Source organism: Python bivittatus, unplaced genomic scaffold (genome assembly GCF_059951505.1).
Source record: "Python bivittatus isolate LINGU-HERP-01145 unplaced genomic scaffold, Pbiv_v1 ctg000590_np1212, whole genome shotgun sequence".
Classification (NCBI taxonomy): domain Eukaryota; kingdom Metazoa; phylum Chordata; class Lepidosauria; order Squamata; family Pythonidae; genus Python; species Python bivittatus.
In genome coordinates this window covers 20,804,960-20,823,842 of record NW_028277086.1, presented here as the reverse complement: position 1 = coordinate 20,823,842, position 18,883 = coordinate 20,804,960, and the positions used below count along the sequence as shown (strand labels likewise).

General features: G+C 36.1%; 1 protein-coding gene across 8 annotated transcripts in view; it reads right to left on the bottom strand.

Annotated features, from left to right (window-relative positions):
• The window catches only part of UBR5 (ubiquitin protein ligase E3 component n-recognin 5), a 100,111-nt gene that overhangs the window by 52,909 nt on the left and 28,319 nt on the right, over positions 1 to 18,883 (bottom strand). For 5 of the 8 annotated variants that reach the window (XM_088149063.1, XM_088149066.1, XM_088149065.1 and 2 more), the window contains 8 exons: positions 18,245 to 18,394; positions 15,710 to 15,921; positions 12,816 to 12,932; positions 11,732 to 11,842; positions 6,057 to 6,211; positions 1,709 to 1,826; positions 1,141 to 1,325; positions 395 to 504 (listed from right to left, as the gene is read on the bottom strand). In XM_088149063.1, the coding sequence (XP_088005189.1) occupies positions 395 to 504; positions 1,141 to 1,325; positions 1,709 to 1,826; positions 6,057 to 6,211; positions 11,732 to 11,842; positions 12,816 to 12,932; positions 15,710 to 15,921; positions 18,245 to 18,394 (1,158 nt within the window). The remainder of the gene's footprint in view (positions 1 to 394; positions 505 to 1,140; positions 1,326 to 1,708; positions 1,827 to 6,056; positions 6,212 to 11,731; positions 11,843 to 12,815; positions 12,933 to 15,709; positions 15,922 to 18,244; positions 18,395 to 18,883) is intronic. The other 3 variants (XM_088149067.1, XM_088149069.1, XM_088149070.1) reach the window with 3 other exon arrangements.

The following is an 18,883-nucleotide window of genomic DNA, read 5'->3' as shown; positions in this document are numbered from 1 at the left end:
TATAAGTCTGATGTGGAGTTCACACTGCTGGGGTGGATTAACCGGTGTCAAGATTGAACTGTAACAGGAAATGTTTACTTGTTAGATTAGCAATTCTCACTGGCTGGAGAATGTAGCATGAGCAATTGGGTTATGTGCTACCTATAAGCAACAGGCAGAATTAAGAGCAATTTCATCTTGATATTATATTCAAACATGGTCAATATAATGAAGTAAATATGAAAACATCAGTGATTAAAAGGAATTTTTAAAAAAGATAAATTGATCGAAAATGTCATTTCCCAAGTGACTGTATTAAGATTTTGAATATTCAGAAACTAATTATGGATAAATTATTACAGGTGGAAAATTAGTGACAATGCAATTTTCAACAATTTCTTTCCATGCAACTTACTATATGGCATTGATGCACTGCTTGCTATTGAAGATGCATCACTACAGGTAGAGGCTGGAGAAGGCGGTGGGCCCATTTCAGTTTTCACTGGTTCCTGCTTACTTTCAGGCCTAAGATTTTAAGGAAGAAGTAATTTATGTAGTTTGAGTCACTTAGGCTTAGAATTCATATGTTTATTCTGGAATTGCCATTTCATTGTTTCTTATTACATTCATGCTGTTTCTAATTTTGTTAATTTATATTTAAACTGCTTTCAAGTTAATTTATTATAAGAAATCTCTCTCTTATGGGATAGCACACAAAAGTCATAAATAAATAAATCTGCTTTCTCACAAATGCATTATAAAGATTGGTGAACACTTTGGATATAGCTACTCATTTTCTGGCATCTTCAGGTATAAGCATTTTTAATATAAACTTATTTTTAAAAACTGTTTAAAATGTACTCTTCCAGTTAAAAGTATTGTCCTTAGAGTAAATTAGAACTAAAATAAAAATTCAAAAACCCTGAAAATTATGCATTATTAAGGTTGCCTACCTAATGGCTTCTCTCCATTATTTGCTATAGATTTCAGAAAAATATTTTAATAGTTTAAATTTACAGCTCTATATTATAATCAAACAGAATTGCATTTAGGTCAAAAATGTTAGAAGATTGAGATACATAATTCATTGCTTCTTAAATATATTTTTACTCATGACCAACTGTATTAAACAAGTTCCTCACAATGTTTTAAAGCACTTACTTTGCCTCTGTAGTCTTATTAGCTTTCTCCATGTTCTTTAAACTTTCTGGTGACCGGAGCTGAAATCTACAGCTATCATTCATATTCCAAACAGATTCCATTAAAACACCAACTTTAGGAATTCCAGCACTAATTGAAAAGGCCACTGCACCAGCATGATAGAGGGGATTGTTCCTCAAACATACCTGAAATAAAAAGAGATAATGAACTATTTATAGTAAATGAAGCATCAACAATCAGAATGAAAAACAGTATTTTATAGATAAAACAAATCTGATACTGAAATACACATGAATGTATAGGTGCAAAATACCCAGAACACAGTTTCCTAACAGTAAGACCATCAGTATGCTTAAAACTATAGCTAAAACAGTGATAAAGGAGAAAAGAAACGCAGGGAGACAAATATAATTTTATCAGGCACAACCCATACTATGGATACCTGAAATTCTGTCAGTTCAGAAAACAAGTGCTCCAACTTAAGAATTCCATCTACAGATATTGTTATTTCTAGCAGCTCACTAGTAGTAGTAAACATTTTTTTTAATCAAAATAATCTTGTACGTACCTGAGTACCAACAGTGATATTTGGCATTGAAGATATACCAGCACTAGACTTGGGCTTTTTATTTTTGGCTCTAGCCTTTTCCAGCATCTTCTTCCTTTGACTAAAAGGAACTACACCCCTAGGAAGAAAAACACTAATGTTAATATGAAATGAATGGCATATAAAGTAATAAACTAGTAAGTAACTAAACAAAAACAGAGACAATAAATGACAATAAATCATAAAATAGTTTTAAGATTTGAGAAGGTAATATCATATTAGGCAATTCCTAAAATTGTGATTCTTGCTTACAGTTAACATTCACTATTCGTCAAGAATATGTATTGTGAAACATATGGAAAATATGCCATTGGAGGCCAATATTAGAAAACTAGTCATGCAAGTTCCATTTCACATACAAAAAGAAGGCAGACAGAACATTTTTCCACCCAGTTTCATCTACCAATCTCTGTAGTATGTACAGCCAAGGACCCACTTATGATGTGGGTGAATAAGTTCCAGTCTCAAAATGGAGACCTATTACTGCACCAAATCTCTACTCCAAATGCAAGCCCCTTAAAAATAAACATTAACCATAATATTCTGGAAAGCAATAAACCCAGAATTCAAAGGATTGTACAAATATAAATGCTTATTCTGAACTCTGGTTTTAAACTGTTTGTAAGAAGAGTTTTAAAAAACTCTTATTAAAAGAGTTTTAATAAAAAGACAATATGGTTATTCAAAATGCTTAGAGCCATTTTTTAAAAAAAAAATATTTATAAGAAATGGAAAGGCAAAAGATGAGTAAAAATGCATTACCAAAATGTATATGTCATAAAAGCAAAAGATAATATCAGAAAGCAAGCTGAGGTTGGCAAGGAATACTAAGAACATTAAATAAGGAGCATATTTTAAATAAAGACAAAAATGCAATCTGACACTCAGTAAGGATGGAAAAATCTTAATGCTCAATGCCTATTTTATCTTCATCCTCTCCTAAAAGGAAAATAAAGTCTCATAGCAAAATGCACAACTGAGAAAGGAATCCATATTGCAAATAAAGAATGAAACAGAATTGTGTGCCAATCTTCAAAAGGAGAGATATGGGGAAAAATTCAGGAATATGGAATAGATTGATAGTAAAGTATGATATGGATCTTAGGTTTGCATTGCATTCACTGTACATTTAAAAATTTACTCATGTCCCTTTAGTTAGAAACATTAATATTATTAAGTGTCAGAACACTGTGGTCCTGTGATCCCTTCTGGCAGCCACAAGGGACCAACACAGAGGGTATGCCAACATCTTGAGCACCTTGGATGTTGTGAAGATTATCATCAAAAAAGATGTGGGGCTGGATCTTGGAGAGGATAGGACCTTTTGGAGCTCCAGCCATGAAGAAGGCTTCATCAGTTGGCAGTCCCCATTCCCTAAGAGTTTTGATGGCCTGGATACCCATATCACGGCCACTGCGGGCAGTTACCAAATAGATGCGGATGGGAGAGTCCTCTTGGCCAAATTTTTTGCGCATCTTCCCAAGATGCAATGCAAAGGCTTTCAGTGGACCCATATTGTTTCACACTGTTGATTATTCGCACACCACTCTCTGGACTGTTATTGGAGAGAACAATGACATCAAAGAGGCCCTTTTCCTCGGGGTCTCTTTCAAGAAGTTTCTTGTTCACAAATTGCACTGCCTGAATGAAAGCAAAAGCTGTTCCTTGCTCCAAGGGGCTGTTCTCATTTGTTTGCTGGTGTTTCACATACTCATCTTTGCCCTTCGTTAAGAAGATTTCGTGCTCCCTCTCCAAACTGAAAATGGCCCTTGTTGTCACAGCGATAACCAACGCTTCCTTTGGATCTTTCTGGTTTATGCTGGTGTTTATGATGGTGCTATCAGGGTCTGCCATCTTCTATTCTAACCGTCTTTTATTCATCAAGACAACTTGTCTCAACAACAGCGGCACGCGAGGCACCGATCTTAGGTTTGAAGTTCAGTTAGAGTATGACTGCCCACAATTTTTTTTTTTAAAAGCCTAATGTAATTTTAGGCAGCAGCATTAGAACCACTGTTTCCTAGTAATATTTCTTCTTTATTCTACATAAGTCAGACCTGACTGTTCAGCACTGTGTTGCATTATCAATAGTGCAATTTAAGAAGCCTGCAGACAATCTGATAAAGATTCAGAGAATAGTAACAAAGTCCATCAGATGGATGGAAAATAAATCCTCTTAGAAAGAAGGAACTATGTATTCTAGGCCTAAACAAAAGAATAGTAAATGGAGAGACATAGTGCCCTTCAAATACTTGAAGAGCCGTCCTACAAGGGAGCACAAAAACCTGTCTTTCTGTGGTCTGAAAGGCTGGGAATGGATATAATAAACTTAAGTTACAGGAGGATAAATTTCAGTCAAACGTTAGTAGACATTTGTTGAAGTAAAAGCAGTTAGACAACAGAACCCATTATATAAAGTGAGGTGAGCTCTCTCTTACTAAAAATCTTTAAACAGAGGTTGGACAGATATTTTGGAGATGTTCAAACATACATACATATACCTCTCAAAAGTCACATTCCAAAAAAAGGACAGGGCCAGAACCAAAAATGAAGTTATATTAATTAAATAATTACTAATTAAAATTAATTCTCTGTAAAGTAAGGGACGCCATTTATAAAATTAATGGATCCCCTTCTGCATCTACCAATTATTCTCTTAACCAACACACAAATGTATACACACACCTCCCTCCTTCCAGCAAAAAGCACAAAATGAAAACATAAGGATGAAGATGAGAGGAGGAGAAGGAGTAACTGGGCATGGAAGAAAAGAAGAAAGAAAGAAGGCTACTCTTCAGAGGTATTTCAGCAGTAATGTCTGTAGTAATATTTGTATGTCCACCCACTTGCTTCTTTGAACCCCCTCAGCCCAATCCATCACAGGGAGAAGGGAAACCTTGACGACAAGGCCTGAAAACAAAAAGGAAAGCAATTCCAAATAGATAATATAAAGTAAAAATAAGCAAATGGATCTGAAAAGTTCATTTTCTATGTTCAGGTAGCCACCTATTTTCCAATGTGCTGATCCAAGGTCTGCAAGCTGTGAGGTCTGGATGGGGAGGAACTGGCTCTGACACAACCCTAGCAAAATGGAACGGCTTTGGGTATTTGGCTCCCTTGGATCAGTTGATATGTTATATTTGACTCTTGATGAGGTAGCAATTCCCCAGATAGATCTAGTGCACAATATCTGGGGGTCCTCCTGGACAAGGGGCTCCTACTCAAGCAACAGGTGGCAGCCATGGCTAGCTGTTCTTTGCAGAGATTCATCTTATGTCCTAATTACGTCTATTCCTAGACCAGGAAGACTCATGGTCCCTCCTGCCTTGGTCACTTCTCAGTTAGATTACTGCAATGTGCTATACATGGGCTACCCTTGAGGACCATTCAGAAGTTACAACTGGTGCAGAATGCAGCCACATGCAGTCTCAGTGCTCCTTAGTTTGCCCATATTACACCACTGCTGCACAAACTGCACTGGCTTCCAGTGTTTTCCCAGGGGCAATTGAAGGTGTTGGTTATCACCTGTAAAGCCCTGAATGGCACAGGACCAGGTTATTTGCAGGACTCTCTCCCTGAGGATATCTGTCCGTTCCATCAGATAAGGTGGACATGCTCCAGGCCCCTTCCCTTAAATACTGTCAGCAAGCAGGATCTAGGAAGCATGCCTTTTCTGTAGCAGCCCCTGCCCTATGGAACACCCTGCTCATGGGATCCAGCAGACCCATCTTCCAGCCTTCTGGAAGGCCTTAAGAAGCTGGCTTTTCCTCCAAGCATTGGGATAGAGTGAGGTTATAACCCAATGATTGTAACCCTCAATGTACTGCGGAGTGTTGTTTAGGGCACCAGGATTAGGGGGGGAACGGGGACTTGGCATTCAGGCAAATCAGCCATCAATAGACATATAGAGATAAACCACATTTACACATAATTCAAAAGAGACAATAAAAAAGCTAAGAAGGAAACAAAAAGACCAGAACACATCCTTTCCAGCAGCCAACACCCAGATAAGCAGGAATTAACACCAGACAAACAATCAAGCAGAAAACAATACCCTAATCAAGGAACTACCAAGGAGAAAACCACACTCCCACCAACACTGGCAGGGCAAGTTACTGTATATAAACAGGGAGCAAATCCCACACCCACTAGCACTGATGAAGTTACCTAGTTGGGTAATGAAACGTCTGCAAGCAAATAACCAAACTCAGAGAGCACCAAGTACTTCATAAATACATAAGCTGATAGTTTTTTTTTCTTTGAAAATATATAAATATATTTAAAGCTTTGAACTGAAATATGCACTTACCACCAATATAAATTATTCTCCAACTGCGCACAGGTATAAAGGGCACAACAATGCAGTGAAACTATTCGTTCTCCTTGAAGTTCTGAGTAGGTCTGTGCAGTATGTTCTAATTTAGAAGCTACAGAACTCAAAGTTTCATCTACCCAGGTAGCCACCTAAAAGGAAAAAAGTATTTAGTGATCAGATAGTTTCATTTCAGAAATCTTATTTTAGCCAACCATTGCTGATAACTCTTTTTACACAACATGAATAAACTGTTACTACTCAAGTCCAAATTTCAAGTGTGAGATGAAATTTTTAAAAATTCTTTTTTTAAGAGAGTTTTCTTTTTCTAAACAATTTTAAGATGCAAGGTCAAGACAGAGCTTTAGGGCTATATTCAAGGCAGAAAAAGCCCAATTTGGTTATTTATTAATTTTCTATGGCTGCTTTTCCTCCATCTTTTCCTTTGTTAAGAAAGTTTATCTAATTTTATTTAACTATTTCTATGCCAATTATACAACTCTGGGTAGTTGACAACAATTAAAACCCATAAAACATATACTTGCAATAAAGGGATAAAATTTATTAACTAAAAATTAATAATAATTTTATTGAAAATTACAACTACAACGATAAAAAACTAATACAAATTAAAAAAGAAAAAAATAAGAATATAGTAAATTTATAAAGAAAGTATATATTTATACTTAGTATAAATAAGTATACTTAGTATAGTAAAAGTATACTAAGTATATAGTTTACTAAGTATAGCAAATATATAAAGAAAGTATATATTTATACTTCATCACAAGTATAAACAATTTTAGTAATTTATCACCTTCTCTTAAAATATAACAAATGATCTCTTCTTCCCATACCCCATTCCTTATCTATAAAATGCTTAAAATCCTCATCATTTCAGTCCTGATCAGCAACAGTCCATTAAGGGTTACAGAGATATCTATTTTAACCTGGATCAAATAAACCAACTTTATATTCTTTCCCTTTACTCTCTTGGTTTGTTATTTGTATATCCCTTTTAATCATTAAGACATCAGCCGGTTTCTTTTGTATGTCCTATGTAGCATCTTTTTCCATATCAATCTTGTAGCTTGTCATTTTTAAATTCACTTTGAGATCAGTCTCAGTCTTGTCCGGTAAAACTTGCTCCTCTTCCATAACATCTTTTAAACACAGTCTATCTATAGAGGCAAACACTCTTAAAATTAACTTCTGGGTCCACTGTTCAAAAATGTCCTTCAATATGTCGAAAGTTAAAATATTTTGCTCCATTCTGCATTAGTAAGTCAAATGTAAGTGTTCTTCTCATTTAAATGTAATCTTTAGTTCCTTCTACTTCCCTCTAGTGTCCAACTTTCAAAGTCCCATCCTATCATTAAAAAAAAAAAATTCAAAACAAAAGCATTTTCCCACGGGAAGGATTCTTATAATTAATTCCAAAATCTTATTTCAAATTTATCTGGACTCTTTGTCCATTTGTACTTTCTAAAATCAAAGTCTTAATCATCCTTTTGCTGTTTATTCTAGAAAAAAAAAATTAAGTCCTTAAACTTGTATTTAAAACTTCCTTCATTAAGGATTGAAGGAAACTCACCTGGTGGTATAAAAATTGTCAACCCAAAGGTTCCTAATGGCTGAAAAGCAGTTAACAAGCAATTTCCAGAAGTGATTAGAAAAGGAATTTAGTGTCCTTTCAAAAGCACCAACCATAGGTTGAGCAAGATAGCTATTCCCTTATCTCCCGGAGCCCTAAACCCATCAGAGACTGCTGTCTTGCAGTCTCCTCGCAAGGAACAATGGTATGGTGCACTTTTGGGCTATCTCAAGTTCTCTCCTTGTCCAGAGAGGAATTACGAAGAGTGGTTCTACTCACCAGCTCTTCATTCCACCGCAATTGTCAGCTCCGCTAATCTTCCTCAGAAGTCCAATAATAATTTATTAAAATTAATAAAATGTAAAACCAGTAAACTCCCAATAGATCAAAATACAAAAGTCTAGTGGAATATTTCTAAGTTCCCTCCTTAATGTCAACAGGGAAAGGGCCCTCCTTAACTTGGGGTGGGGGGAAACTATTCTACTCCACTGGGGGAGCAACAGAAATTACCAGTACAAGGAGGGGATAGAAGTTGCTTTCCTCAATCAGTTTTCACCAGTCATTCTGTATCAACTCATCTGTTTCCAGTAGAAGAGAATATATGTAGCTCAGAGTTGAACTGTGGAGTCCTTGGTGTTCTCTGAGCTTGGTTGTTTTCTTGCAGATGTTTCGTTACCCGACTAGGTAACAACTTCAGTGTTAGAAGAGAGTGGGGTTTGCTTTCTGTTTACATACAGCAGCTTGCCCTGTTGATGGGGTTGTTGCTTTCTCCTTGGTAGGTTCCTTGATTAGGCTTTTGTTTACTTGATTGTTTGTCTGGTGTTAATCCTGTTGTTAATCCATGTTTAACTGGGTGTTGATTGCTGGTGAGGAGGTGTTCTGGTCTTTTTGTTTCCTTTTTAGCTTTTTTATTGTCTCTTTTGAATGGTGTGTAAATGTTGTTTATCTCTATGTGCCTATTGATGGCTGACTTGTCTGAATACAGGTAGTCCCCAGGTTAAGAACACTCAGTTTAAGGATGACCCATAGTTAAGAATGGAGCCTAATGTAGCAAAGTTTGAGTTAAATAGACAATGATTCAAGGTAATTACAAAATTCTCTCTCTCTCTCTCTCTCTCTCTCTCAAATTTAGGTACTGCCCATCTCACAAAAAGTGACTCTTAATAATACTGTTCTGGCTTACATGCAATTTTGACTGAAGCACAGACCTTGGGAACGGAACTCGTTCTTAAACTGGGGACTACCTGTGCCAAGCTTCCAGGAATTCCCTTGCATTTTTGGATTTAGCTTGGTCTAAGATGCTGACAGTTTCCCAATTGAAACCATGGTTGAGTCTGTCCATGTGTTGTAAGATTAAGGAGTTTTCATCATGACTTCTGTCTGCTAGTTGGTGTTCATGGATGCACTCTGCTAGTCTTCTGCTGATGTTTTGAAGGGCTTTAGTTGGCTTGTATGTTACGGTAATGCCATGTGGTTGTAATAGTCTATTGGTTGTTTCTGAGATGTTTCTGATGTATGGCAGTGTTATGCTTTTTGTAAATTGTGCTGGTTGTGCTGTAGTGGGTTGAGTGGTCAGGCACTTTGTGATAAAGTTGTGTGGGTATCCATTTTGTTGAAAGATGCTGTATAGGTGGTCTGTTTCCTTTTTCTGGTGTTCTGGGTTGCTGCAGTTCATTTGTGCTTGTCTGAATAATGTTCTTACATAGCTCCTCTTGTGGGAGGTTGGGTTGTTACTTTGGTAATGAACACTTGGTTAGCGTGGGTATCATCTGCTTCCAAATATTCTTCAACAGCAGCTGCAAGTAGAGTGTATTATTGTAGTCCAGGAGCAAAGTGATTACTGCAGGAGTGACTATAGCTAACAGATCCAGTTCCAGATCTGAACACGCTTCCACCTGTTCTTCCAGTGACTCCCATGAATCAAAGAGAACCTCCTGATTGCAAACTAGTCTAGAACCAAAGATAGAATTTCCAAGGATCTAATCAACTTCTGGACAAACAGTCATGCTGTCTCACAGGGATTCATCTTGAATCTGTTTTAACCCTCCAATCCCTGACAGTCTCCAGGCACCAGGGCAGAACATGGACTGCATCTCCTCTTCAGCCCTGGACTGAGATACAGCTGAACATCATCAGTATGCTAATGATACATTACCCCAAATGGGTGGATAATCTTTCCTTGTGATTTCATGTAGAAATTAAACAGGATGGCAGAGAGAATCAAGCACTGAGGGCACTGTCAGCCCTTCAAGGCAGACCAGATAAAGAAACATACTCCACAGGAAGACCAGAACTGTTATTTATTGAGATGGGCTATAACAGAATCTTGCAAGTCTGTTCATTCTTTTCCTCCCTCCCTCTCAAACTCCAGTGAGTCAAAAAAAAGAGTCATTCTGAAGATCTTCTTAATGTTATCTCCCTTCCCAGGACTTAAGGAATACTACTGTCCTCTTTGTTTACATAAGAGTTTCTGAATATTTGCTTCATGGCCATCTCCTTGGCACTTTACAAACATCCCATATCAGTGTTCACAGATTTGATTTTTCCTCCCCTGTTACTATCAACTAGAACTTTCTGCTTAGGAAGGAACAGAACCATTGTCAAGCTGTGCTTTGATCATAAACCCTTACAGGAAGCCCCAAAAGATACTACAATCAATGATATCAAAAGTTGTTGAAGGATCTAACAGAACCATAAGGACTATCACCCCCTACAGTTTCTGTCTCATGCCCATGTCTGAAACCAGACTGACAAAGACCTAGATAATCCATAACTTTCAAGGACCACCTCTCCCTGAGAGTATCTGCACAACCTACCAAATTGGATAAGGTAGGCATGCTCCAGGTCCCTTCCCTGAAATATTGCCATCTAGTGGGACCTCAGAAGACTGCCTTTTCCATGGCTGCCCCTGCCTTATGGAACACCCTTTCAAGCAGGTCCCACCCGGAAGGGCATCAAGACCTGGCTTTTTACCCAGGCACTGGGGTAGAGCGAAGATGTTTTGGGTTGGTGGTTGGGACATCCCAAAGGGATGACTGAGGCACTGGATTCTGATTATGTTTTATGGCTTTTATAGTTCGGGGGGGGGATTGCTGTTGTGAGCCACCCAGAGTTGTGTTTTAAGATGGGCAGCCATATCAATCTTTTAAATAAAATAAAATAAAATAAACTGAGCCCCTAACCATTTTCTACAAAACCTTTCACCCAAAAAGAAAATTAGAGGTAGGTTGACAGTTGTCCAAACTTGCCTAATTTAGACAAGTTCCCTGCAGGAGGAGTTGCACCACATCTCTTTCAAGGCAGATAGCACCACCCCTTTTCTTAAAGAGGCATTCACAATCTCCCTAAGCTAACTCTCAATCTTCTCACTAGCAGCCTGAATAAGCTAGGAAGGAATCCACCTATACTGTACATGGCAGAAGTTATGCTGCTGAGAACCTTGTCCACTTCCTCAGTGTCCAATGGAACAAATGAAGTGGTGGGACATCACTTCAGTCAACTCATTAACTCTGCATAGGAGGCATCAAGCTCTGAAAAAATATGAACAATTTTATCTTTGAAATACCTCCCAAAAATTACACTAAACCTGCAATGAAGTCTTCCTGACTTCCAATTGCCAAAGGTGAGTATGTCACCCTAAACAGGGATGCTGGGCATCTGAAGACACAATAAGGGCACAAAAGAATACATCTTTCATCACCCTTTATCACCGTAGTGTAGGCTCAGACATAGGCTCATATGCATAATCAGTGTAGTTCATTGCTCAGTTTTCATCACTGCCACTCTAGGTGGATATCTCTTCTGCTGCATTTTTGTTAAAAAACAAATCTTTCAAATAAATAAGTAGTTTCAGTTCTACCCTATATCCTTACTGGCACATCCTAGCCCCTGTTTTTGCAAAGAGATTTTGGGAATCAGTGGTGGATCAAGTTTATGAATAAAAATATGAAATAAAGGTATGCTATCTACAAATATGTTAAGGAACTTAAAACCTCTGCAAAAATTACTTGAAACCATACTTCAGGTTTTTTTTCCATAGGATGGCAGGGGGGAAAAATAATTCTCAAATGTTTCATACCTTATTGTTTTCAGTGGCGACAGTTGCTCTAATGCTATTTGCAGAAAGGAGAACTATCTTCTCATTGGTCAATCCCAATGATCCTGCACGCGGATGATGTATTGATGGATTCTTTAGAAACAAAACAAATCAGACAATATGTTATAAACTTGTCAATGAAACATCCGCCATAATGATGGAAAGGAACAGAATACTACTTTCCTGCCAAGTCTCAACTAAAAAGCAGGCTTTGTCCCATCCCAATTTTATCTTCAAGAACAGGAGTACACTTTTTTGCCATGAAAGTGATTTTTTCCTATTCAAGTAAGACAGAGAATTACAGTCAGAAAAAACCAAGCAACACAGCAAAGAGTAAAAACTCTTTGCTATGACTCATCTTGTCTAGCTATGGTGGATTCCAAGTCATGTTGCTGCTGTGGAGAGGCAGGAAATATGCACCATTACAAAATGTAGCTGGGCACATCAGTGTTGGTTAACTCTCCTAGCCATTGCACCATCAGCTAAATTAACAATATATTAAATATTTTTCTTTATCAGATTGTTAATTTTAGCTGATGGTGCAGTGGCTAGGAGAGTTAATCAAGACTGATGTGCCTGTCTATTCACAACAGATCTCCAAAACCAGACTTGGAAAACAAACTATTTGGCTTAGTGCCCAGCACTGGCCAGATTTTGGTCACACTCTGATGTAATCACAGTGCATTAGTTTTTATTAAATATATTTAAGATTGCATTAAATAGAATTGTTAGCCAATAAAATAAACAAATGGATCATTGAATAAATCACTCAAGGCACAAATGACCAGACTAAAATTACTATATCAGGGACACATTATGCAAAGACCCAGCTCTTGGGAGAAGTCTATAATGCTGGAAAAGGTGGAAGGAAAGAGAAGAAGAGGACAATCACCAGCAAGGTGAGTGAACTGAGTTTCAGTGGCAATGGGTGCACCTTGGATCACCTGAAATACCAGGCTGGGGACAGATCATCATGGAGAAAATCTATCTATGGATCACTAAGAGTCAACACCAACTTGATGGCAAATAATCAATCAATCAACCAATGAAACATATCTGTACACACCTGTGTATTTCTGTATGGTTCAGATTCACTCCACTTCCACTGATAGAGCTCTCCTTTACTGCTCACTGCCACCAACTCAGAATAGAGAGCACCAATAGAAATAAATTTCATTCCATCCTATAAAATCAGATAAGTTTAAATGTTCAACATTATAATCATTATACCTTTTAATATACTATTAATTCATTGCAGTATGGGTTCTCAAACTTTACAGAACTGCAACTACCTAAAATGGAAAATGAAATTGTGTGACAGCCCTGCCACAATAAATAAAACTAATAATTTCATTGGGATTATTTGGACAAAATAAACGTAATACTTTTAATAATTATGTTTTAATGTATTTATCTCAGGGATTTTCAAACTTTGTGGTACTACAAGGTTTATCTATGGGCTTAGCAAAGCAAAAGATGAGTTTTTGGCAGTGCTCCCACTTTGTCTGCACAAGTCTGTTTTTTTTTAATTTTGATTCTCCTAAATTGTTTGTGACTCCTCAAAATGTCCTAATCAATAGATTGAGAACCCCTGCTTTAACAAGAAAAAACTGCTGCTCATTTCTAATAGTCCCACTGAACTATCCACTAAATTTATATAAAATATATTACTTGTTATTATATTAAATTTTTACACCACCCGACTCCAGGCAGTTGTTCAATCACTATGCTCTGCAGCTGAACTACATTCACATTTCTGCTTCCTAACATAACTGAATTTCCATTCAAAATTAAGACATTTAAAACAAACCCATTAGTTGAAAGTTTATGATAAAATAGATAGGCAATTTGCTATGACAAGGTACTAGTCTTTTCTCAATTAATCCAGGAAGTCCTTAATTAATGGTAGTTTTACATTTCATCCAAACCAGGAATCTATTATTGTTGGATTCAGAACAACCTAGGATCTTACTCAAATTTCAAACTGCGGTTTCAGATACTGGCTTCTTCCAAACTGTAGCTTCTGGGTTTGAACAAAATACGTTTAACTAAAAAGTTCTTAATGTAACTGTAGCAAATTGAAAAGGGAAAAAGGAGGGGATTGATGCAGGAGCCCCTGGCTTGTTTGCATTTTGACTTACTTACTTATTTATTTATAAAATTTATATGGCCACCTATCTCACAAAAAGTGACTCTGGGCGACGTACAACAAGCCAATAAACAATAAATATATAAAACAAACATTGCCTAAAAACATTATATAATTATTAAAAAGCATTAAAAACTATAAAAGCAGAACTAAAGCAGAACTTATTAATTCAAAATACCAACTATTGAACCATTACCTTCTTTTGATATTTCAGATTAACCTGTCCTATTCTTCCTTTTCTGAAGTGCTAAAAAGCCAGCATTTCCTACCATGAACAATAATTACACTGAGATCTGCACCATCAAAAGAAAATGTGGTAATATTTTTAAAGCTTACAGCCAAAATATTATAGTTCGTGGTGATAGTGTATTTACAACCTAAAGAACAGAGTTAATGCTAACAGTAAATAATCAACAAAAAGGAAAGACAGCAAAGACTAATGAGTACATTTGAACAAAGAAGTTACTGTACTTTCTAACATTCCCTTATCCTGATGTGATTAAGCGCTATGACCATTCACTAGTCTACTGACCATAAAAAAATAATGAAGTATTCTGATAATTGACAAAAGCCATCCATTTTGTTTTGTTTCCCTATCCTGACAGGGCTATTTAACAAGTACTCCAACATGGCTGAAGATCTGAGAATGAAGCAAACTACAAAGTTTGATGACACATGCCATACCGAACACAAGAGAAGACAAATCCAAAAAAGGTAAGTCATGTAAATAAGCAGGTCCACAACTTGATGTTATCATACAAGGACATCAAGATAGGAGAAATATGTATTTGATTAAATAAAAAATTGTCAATCAGCAAGGACTGAAGCTGACTGATAAAAATCATGCTTTGCCTTTGTCTTTTCCTGTGTAAAATCAGGAAAGACTTTTGTCAAAAATCCTGTGCAGCTTTTTATTTGCTCAGTTGAACTTCATCACTGTTTGCTCATGTACATCACCAGTGTCATGTAGACTGAGGGGGTTTATAAGTATTGTTAGTTAATATACTGTATAATACAATTTTACCAAACTGCCTCCTTCCTGATAAGGTCATTTTACAGTGGGTATTCCAGAATTTCTGAAAATGCCAAACAGATATAATGCGCTACATTGTTTGACATCTGCATGATACTAATACATGAGGCATTCAGTCATCTGAAAATCAAGGAACATATATAGAAACTAAGGACTTTTTAAAAAAAAGTTATCATGTCCATTCAAATAGGCTACAATCATCCTCTAAAATAATTATGCTTCTTTAAGCAAAGAATGTATGTGGCTCCCCATTTTCATTACATTTTCCTGAGTGAGTTAGAAGAGAAAACAGAAGCCAGTTAACTAAACACTTTCAGTTAAGCAGGGAGATAAAACAACAAACTGAATTTAAGCACTTTTAGCAAAAAGATTACATACAGAGAGAATATAAACAAATTGTTGAAAGGTAAGGCAATCAGTCTCAAGGAAAAATAATTCCATGCTGCCAAAGAAAAGAAAAACTGAAAAATGTTAAGAAAGAGAAATTAATACTAGCTAAGGTTCCCAGAAGAACTACTATACCAGATGCCAAAATTAATTGTCTAGCCCAAACTAGTAGCATGTTTCTTTAACCTATTAAAGGCAGTAGATCCACGTGAATAGTCCTGCCATTAAGATCAACAATGGTTTAAACTTAATGAATTTAAGGTTAAGCAACACCAACCTCATGCAGGCAACACAAGCAAGCAGGGTAATTTTCAGACTGTTGGCGAGAGAAGAGATGCAAATATATAGTTCACATATCTCACACATTAGAATTTTTTTAAAAAATCAGTACCTTATCTGGCCACCACTGCAAATCTTCTCCTAACGAGACTGGGCTTTGGACAGGTGTATTCTTCTTGTCAAGGTTTGGCTCTCCTTCTTTGCTTGTAGAGCCTCTTTCATTATCAAATGAGGCTCCATCAAGCCACCTTCGTTCACGCAAACGTAAAACGGACTCACGTTCACGCAACAGCTCAGAGTCTCTCTCTAAGGGAAGAAGGAGAACTGGTATGCAATTGGGTCACACCAGTGGGATAAAAGTAAGCCACTCTCTAGTAAAGACCCTTCAGGATGCAACTAACAGCAATTAAAATCTATTATAAAATGTAAATATCAAAAAAGCATGCAGCACTCAAAATATTAACCCTTTCAAGCATATGTACTTTATTATTGCCAAAACCATTCAGAATGTAAGAATGATACTCAAAATCTATTTCAAACCCAGGAAGCTTCAAGCTACCTAAAACGAATTAACTTTTTTTTAATTACGTCATTGGGTATATAGAACAAGATAAAAGGTGATTTTAAAAATTTGTAGTACCATATGCAAAGAGTATATTATGGGTGATGTATCAAATAGTACAAACAAAACAAAACCAAGTTTCAGCTAACAAGGATTTGAAGAAACTTTTAATCTAGCAAAAAAGGAGTGTTTATTAGAGAGTCTCAGCAGTTCCCCCACCACCACCTGAAAAGTTTAACACAGAATCTTACACTCTTGTAATTTTGCTAATCCAACCCCTTAGTTTAAACAAAATATATAGCACTAGATGTGATTTTTTTAAAAAAAAGGTTAAGAGAAAAGTTGATTAAAGGAAAATTTTGAAGTCGGAGAAGTTCTAAAAAGATTTTTTTAAGGAAAATGTTCCTTACCAAAACGCTTTCCCTTCAATTGGCCTACAAATTGTCTAAAGCCAGTACGCCAGTTCTCTCATACAATTAAAATGTTAAGTCAGGTAATCAAACTAAATATCCAAGAGAATATATACATGGAAAATAAGGATTTTTCATCTTAACATAGAAATAACCTTAGAAAGGAAAAGGGGAGGGATTTAAGAAAAATCAGAGGATGAATATTTATACATGCACATAATGCATTTAAACTACATTATTCCTTATTTGTGTTAATAACATTCTTAAACGAATCAAGCCTCTTCTCTCTTGCCTTACATCTTTGCTTTCTCTTCTGTCATCTCATTCTCCACCTCCTTCAACAACTGATTTAAAAACAAATTTCCATCTAGCTTTCTCCTAACACCTCTATAACCAATGTTTTGACAACTTTTTCTTTTCCCTCTTATTCAGACCTCATAGTTTAGTTCACTTCTAATGAGACTATAAAGAGGAGGGCTAGGAGAATGTGCATTAAAAAGAGGTAGTGGGATGTATATAATTCTACAGCTTGTCCCCAAGAGCTATGCATAGTTTCATATGTATGGATAAGGCCTTTGGTTTTAATCTTTGCTAGCATGAGTAAGCAATCCATTCCCTTAAAGATATTTTGGATTGTGACTTTCATAATTTCTGATTATTGGCCATACTGGCTAGATTTTATGGGAATTAATCCAAAACAAACTAACAGACTTTAAGCTGTCTACCATTTTAGAAGCTTCATAAATAACACAGTGAAGCCATATTTGATAACTAGGGAAGATCACATCATGTTCACAATGTACAGCAACCATTCTAAAAACCTTTAACTTACAATGATACACTAAGATATTTATGCATGTGAATACTAAGAGAAATATTAAATGGTTAGAGTGATATTCAAGAAAGATTTGTAACAGAGGTTGGATTAACAACTGGTAAAATGCTCTGGATGATATAGTAGTTCTTTTGAAATAAAAACTATGAAGGAAGCAACAGATCCAGTATTGGATTTCATACATTTTTCAAACCATACTTATAATTTGATGTTATGCAAAATATTCTGTAGCTGCTATTTCTAAATCTAAATACAAAAAAAAGAATGACTGGGTTTAAAGCTGAGCAAATATATTTTGAAGTATCACTGACATTTTATCTTGCAAAGGAATTGTTAACTATCTGAGTGGTACATAATGAGCTGCGAAGGAGCTTTCATTGCTACCCATCTGAACACAGGTAGGATTTCTACATTTGCTATAAAATTATACCTCCATATCAAAGAAGGCAGAAAATTCCCTGTGTACCAACTAACCTTAACTTAATCTAAAGTAAACAAGCTATCTTTTAGGATGTTTCAGAAGAGAATAATTGAGTTTTTAGGTCAATCCTCCATAAGTCATTGGGTTTTTAAAAAAAAAACTGGCTTCAGGCAGACAATTTTAAAAGCCTCATGCACATTTCACCTGTCAAAACATTTCAAACATACTACTAGCAATTATTTTGTAAACTTACTATAATATTTTTTTTAAATGTTACAACTTAGCAGAGTTTTTAATTGTCTATATTTAGAATAGAAAGTGCACACACAAATCTAAGACAGAAATCACCAGCATGTGCTATAACTAGTGTACTGCACAGCAATACTACTTATTTACAAAGAAAAAAGGTGCAAAATTACCTCGGGACGAGCTTAGCCTGGAAAGTGATGAGCGCCGAAAGGATGGATAACCAAAGTAACTAATATCTTCTGAAAACATAGCATCAGCATCAATAATGACACTTGGGTGAGCAGAATGTATGTCAGCATCCAGAAGAGACATAAGATCCTCTATAAGAGGAGACAAGGATCTGAGGTAAATTATCAGCTACTTGAAAATAATCTAGAAAGACCATCACCAAACAAGACAAATCCACCAACAAAACTGATCTTTTCTTCCAATTCCCTAACGTATGAATATTTTGCCTACTGCTCACATTTCAATCAAGCAAAATATCCTAGAATGCGAATCCAATGTTATCTGTATCAACTGCCTGCTTGCTGCTTCAAGCCATTAAGTCTAACCTCATCCTAAGAACTCAAATATTAGACAAAGCTAGGAACAGTTAAGCAATATAAAAAGATTGAGGCTAAATAGTTCCAGAAGACAGCAAGTGAAAATGCTTCCTTCAAAAGAAAAGAAAAAAAAGGAAGAAACCTCTAATTTTATCTGCAACTAAGACAATCGTTTCCTAAGCTGAAAATATGTCATTTTAATAGAATCTACAGGTAACTATGCAAAAATGCATACACATAGCTCCTGAAGAAAATATTTTATAA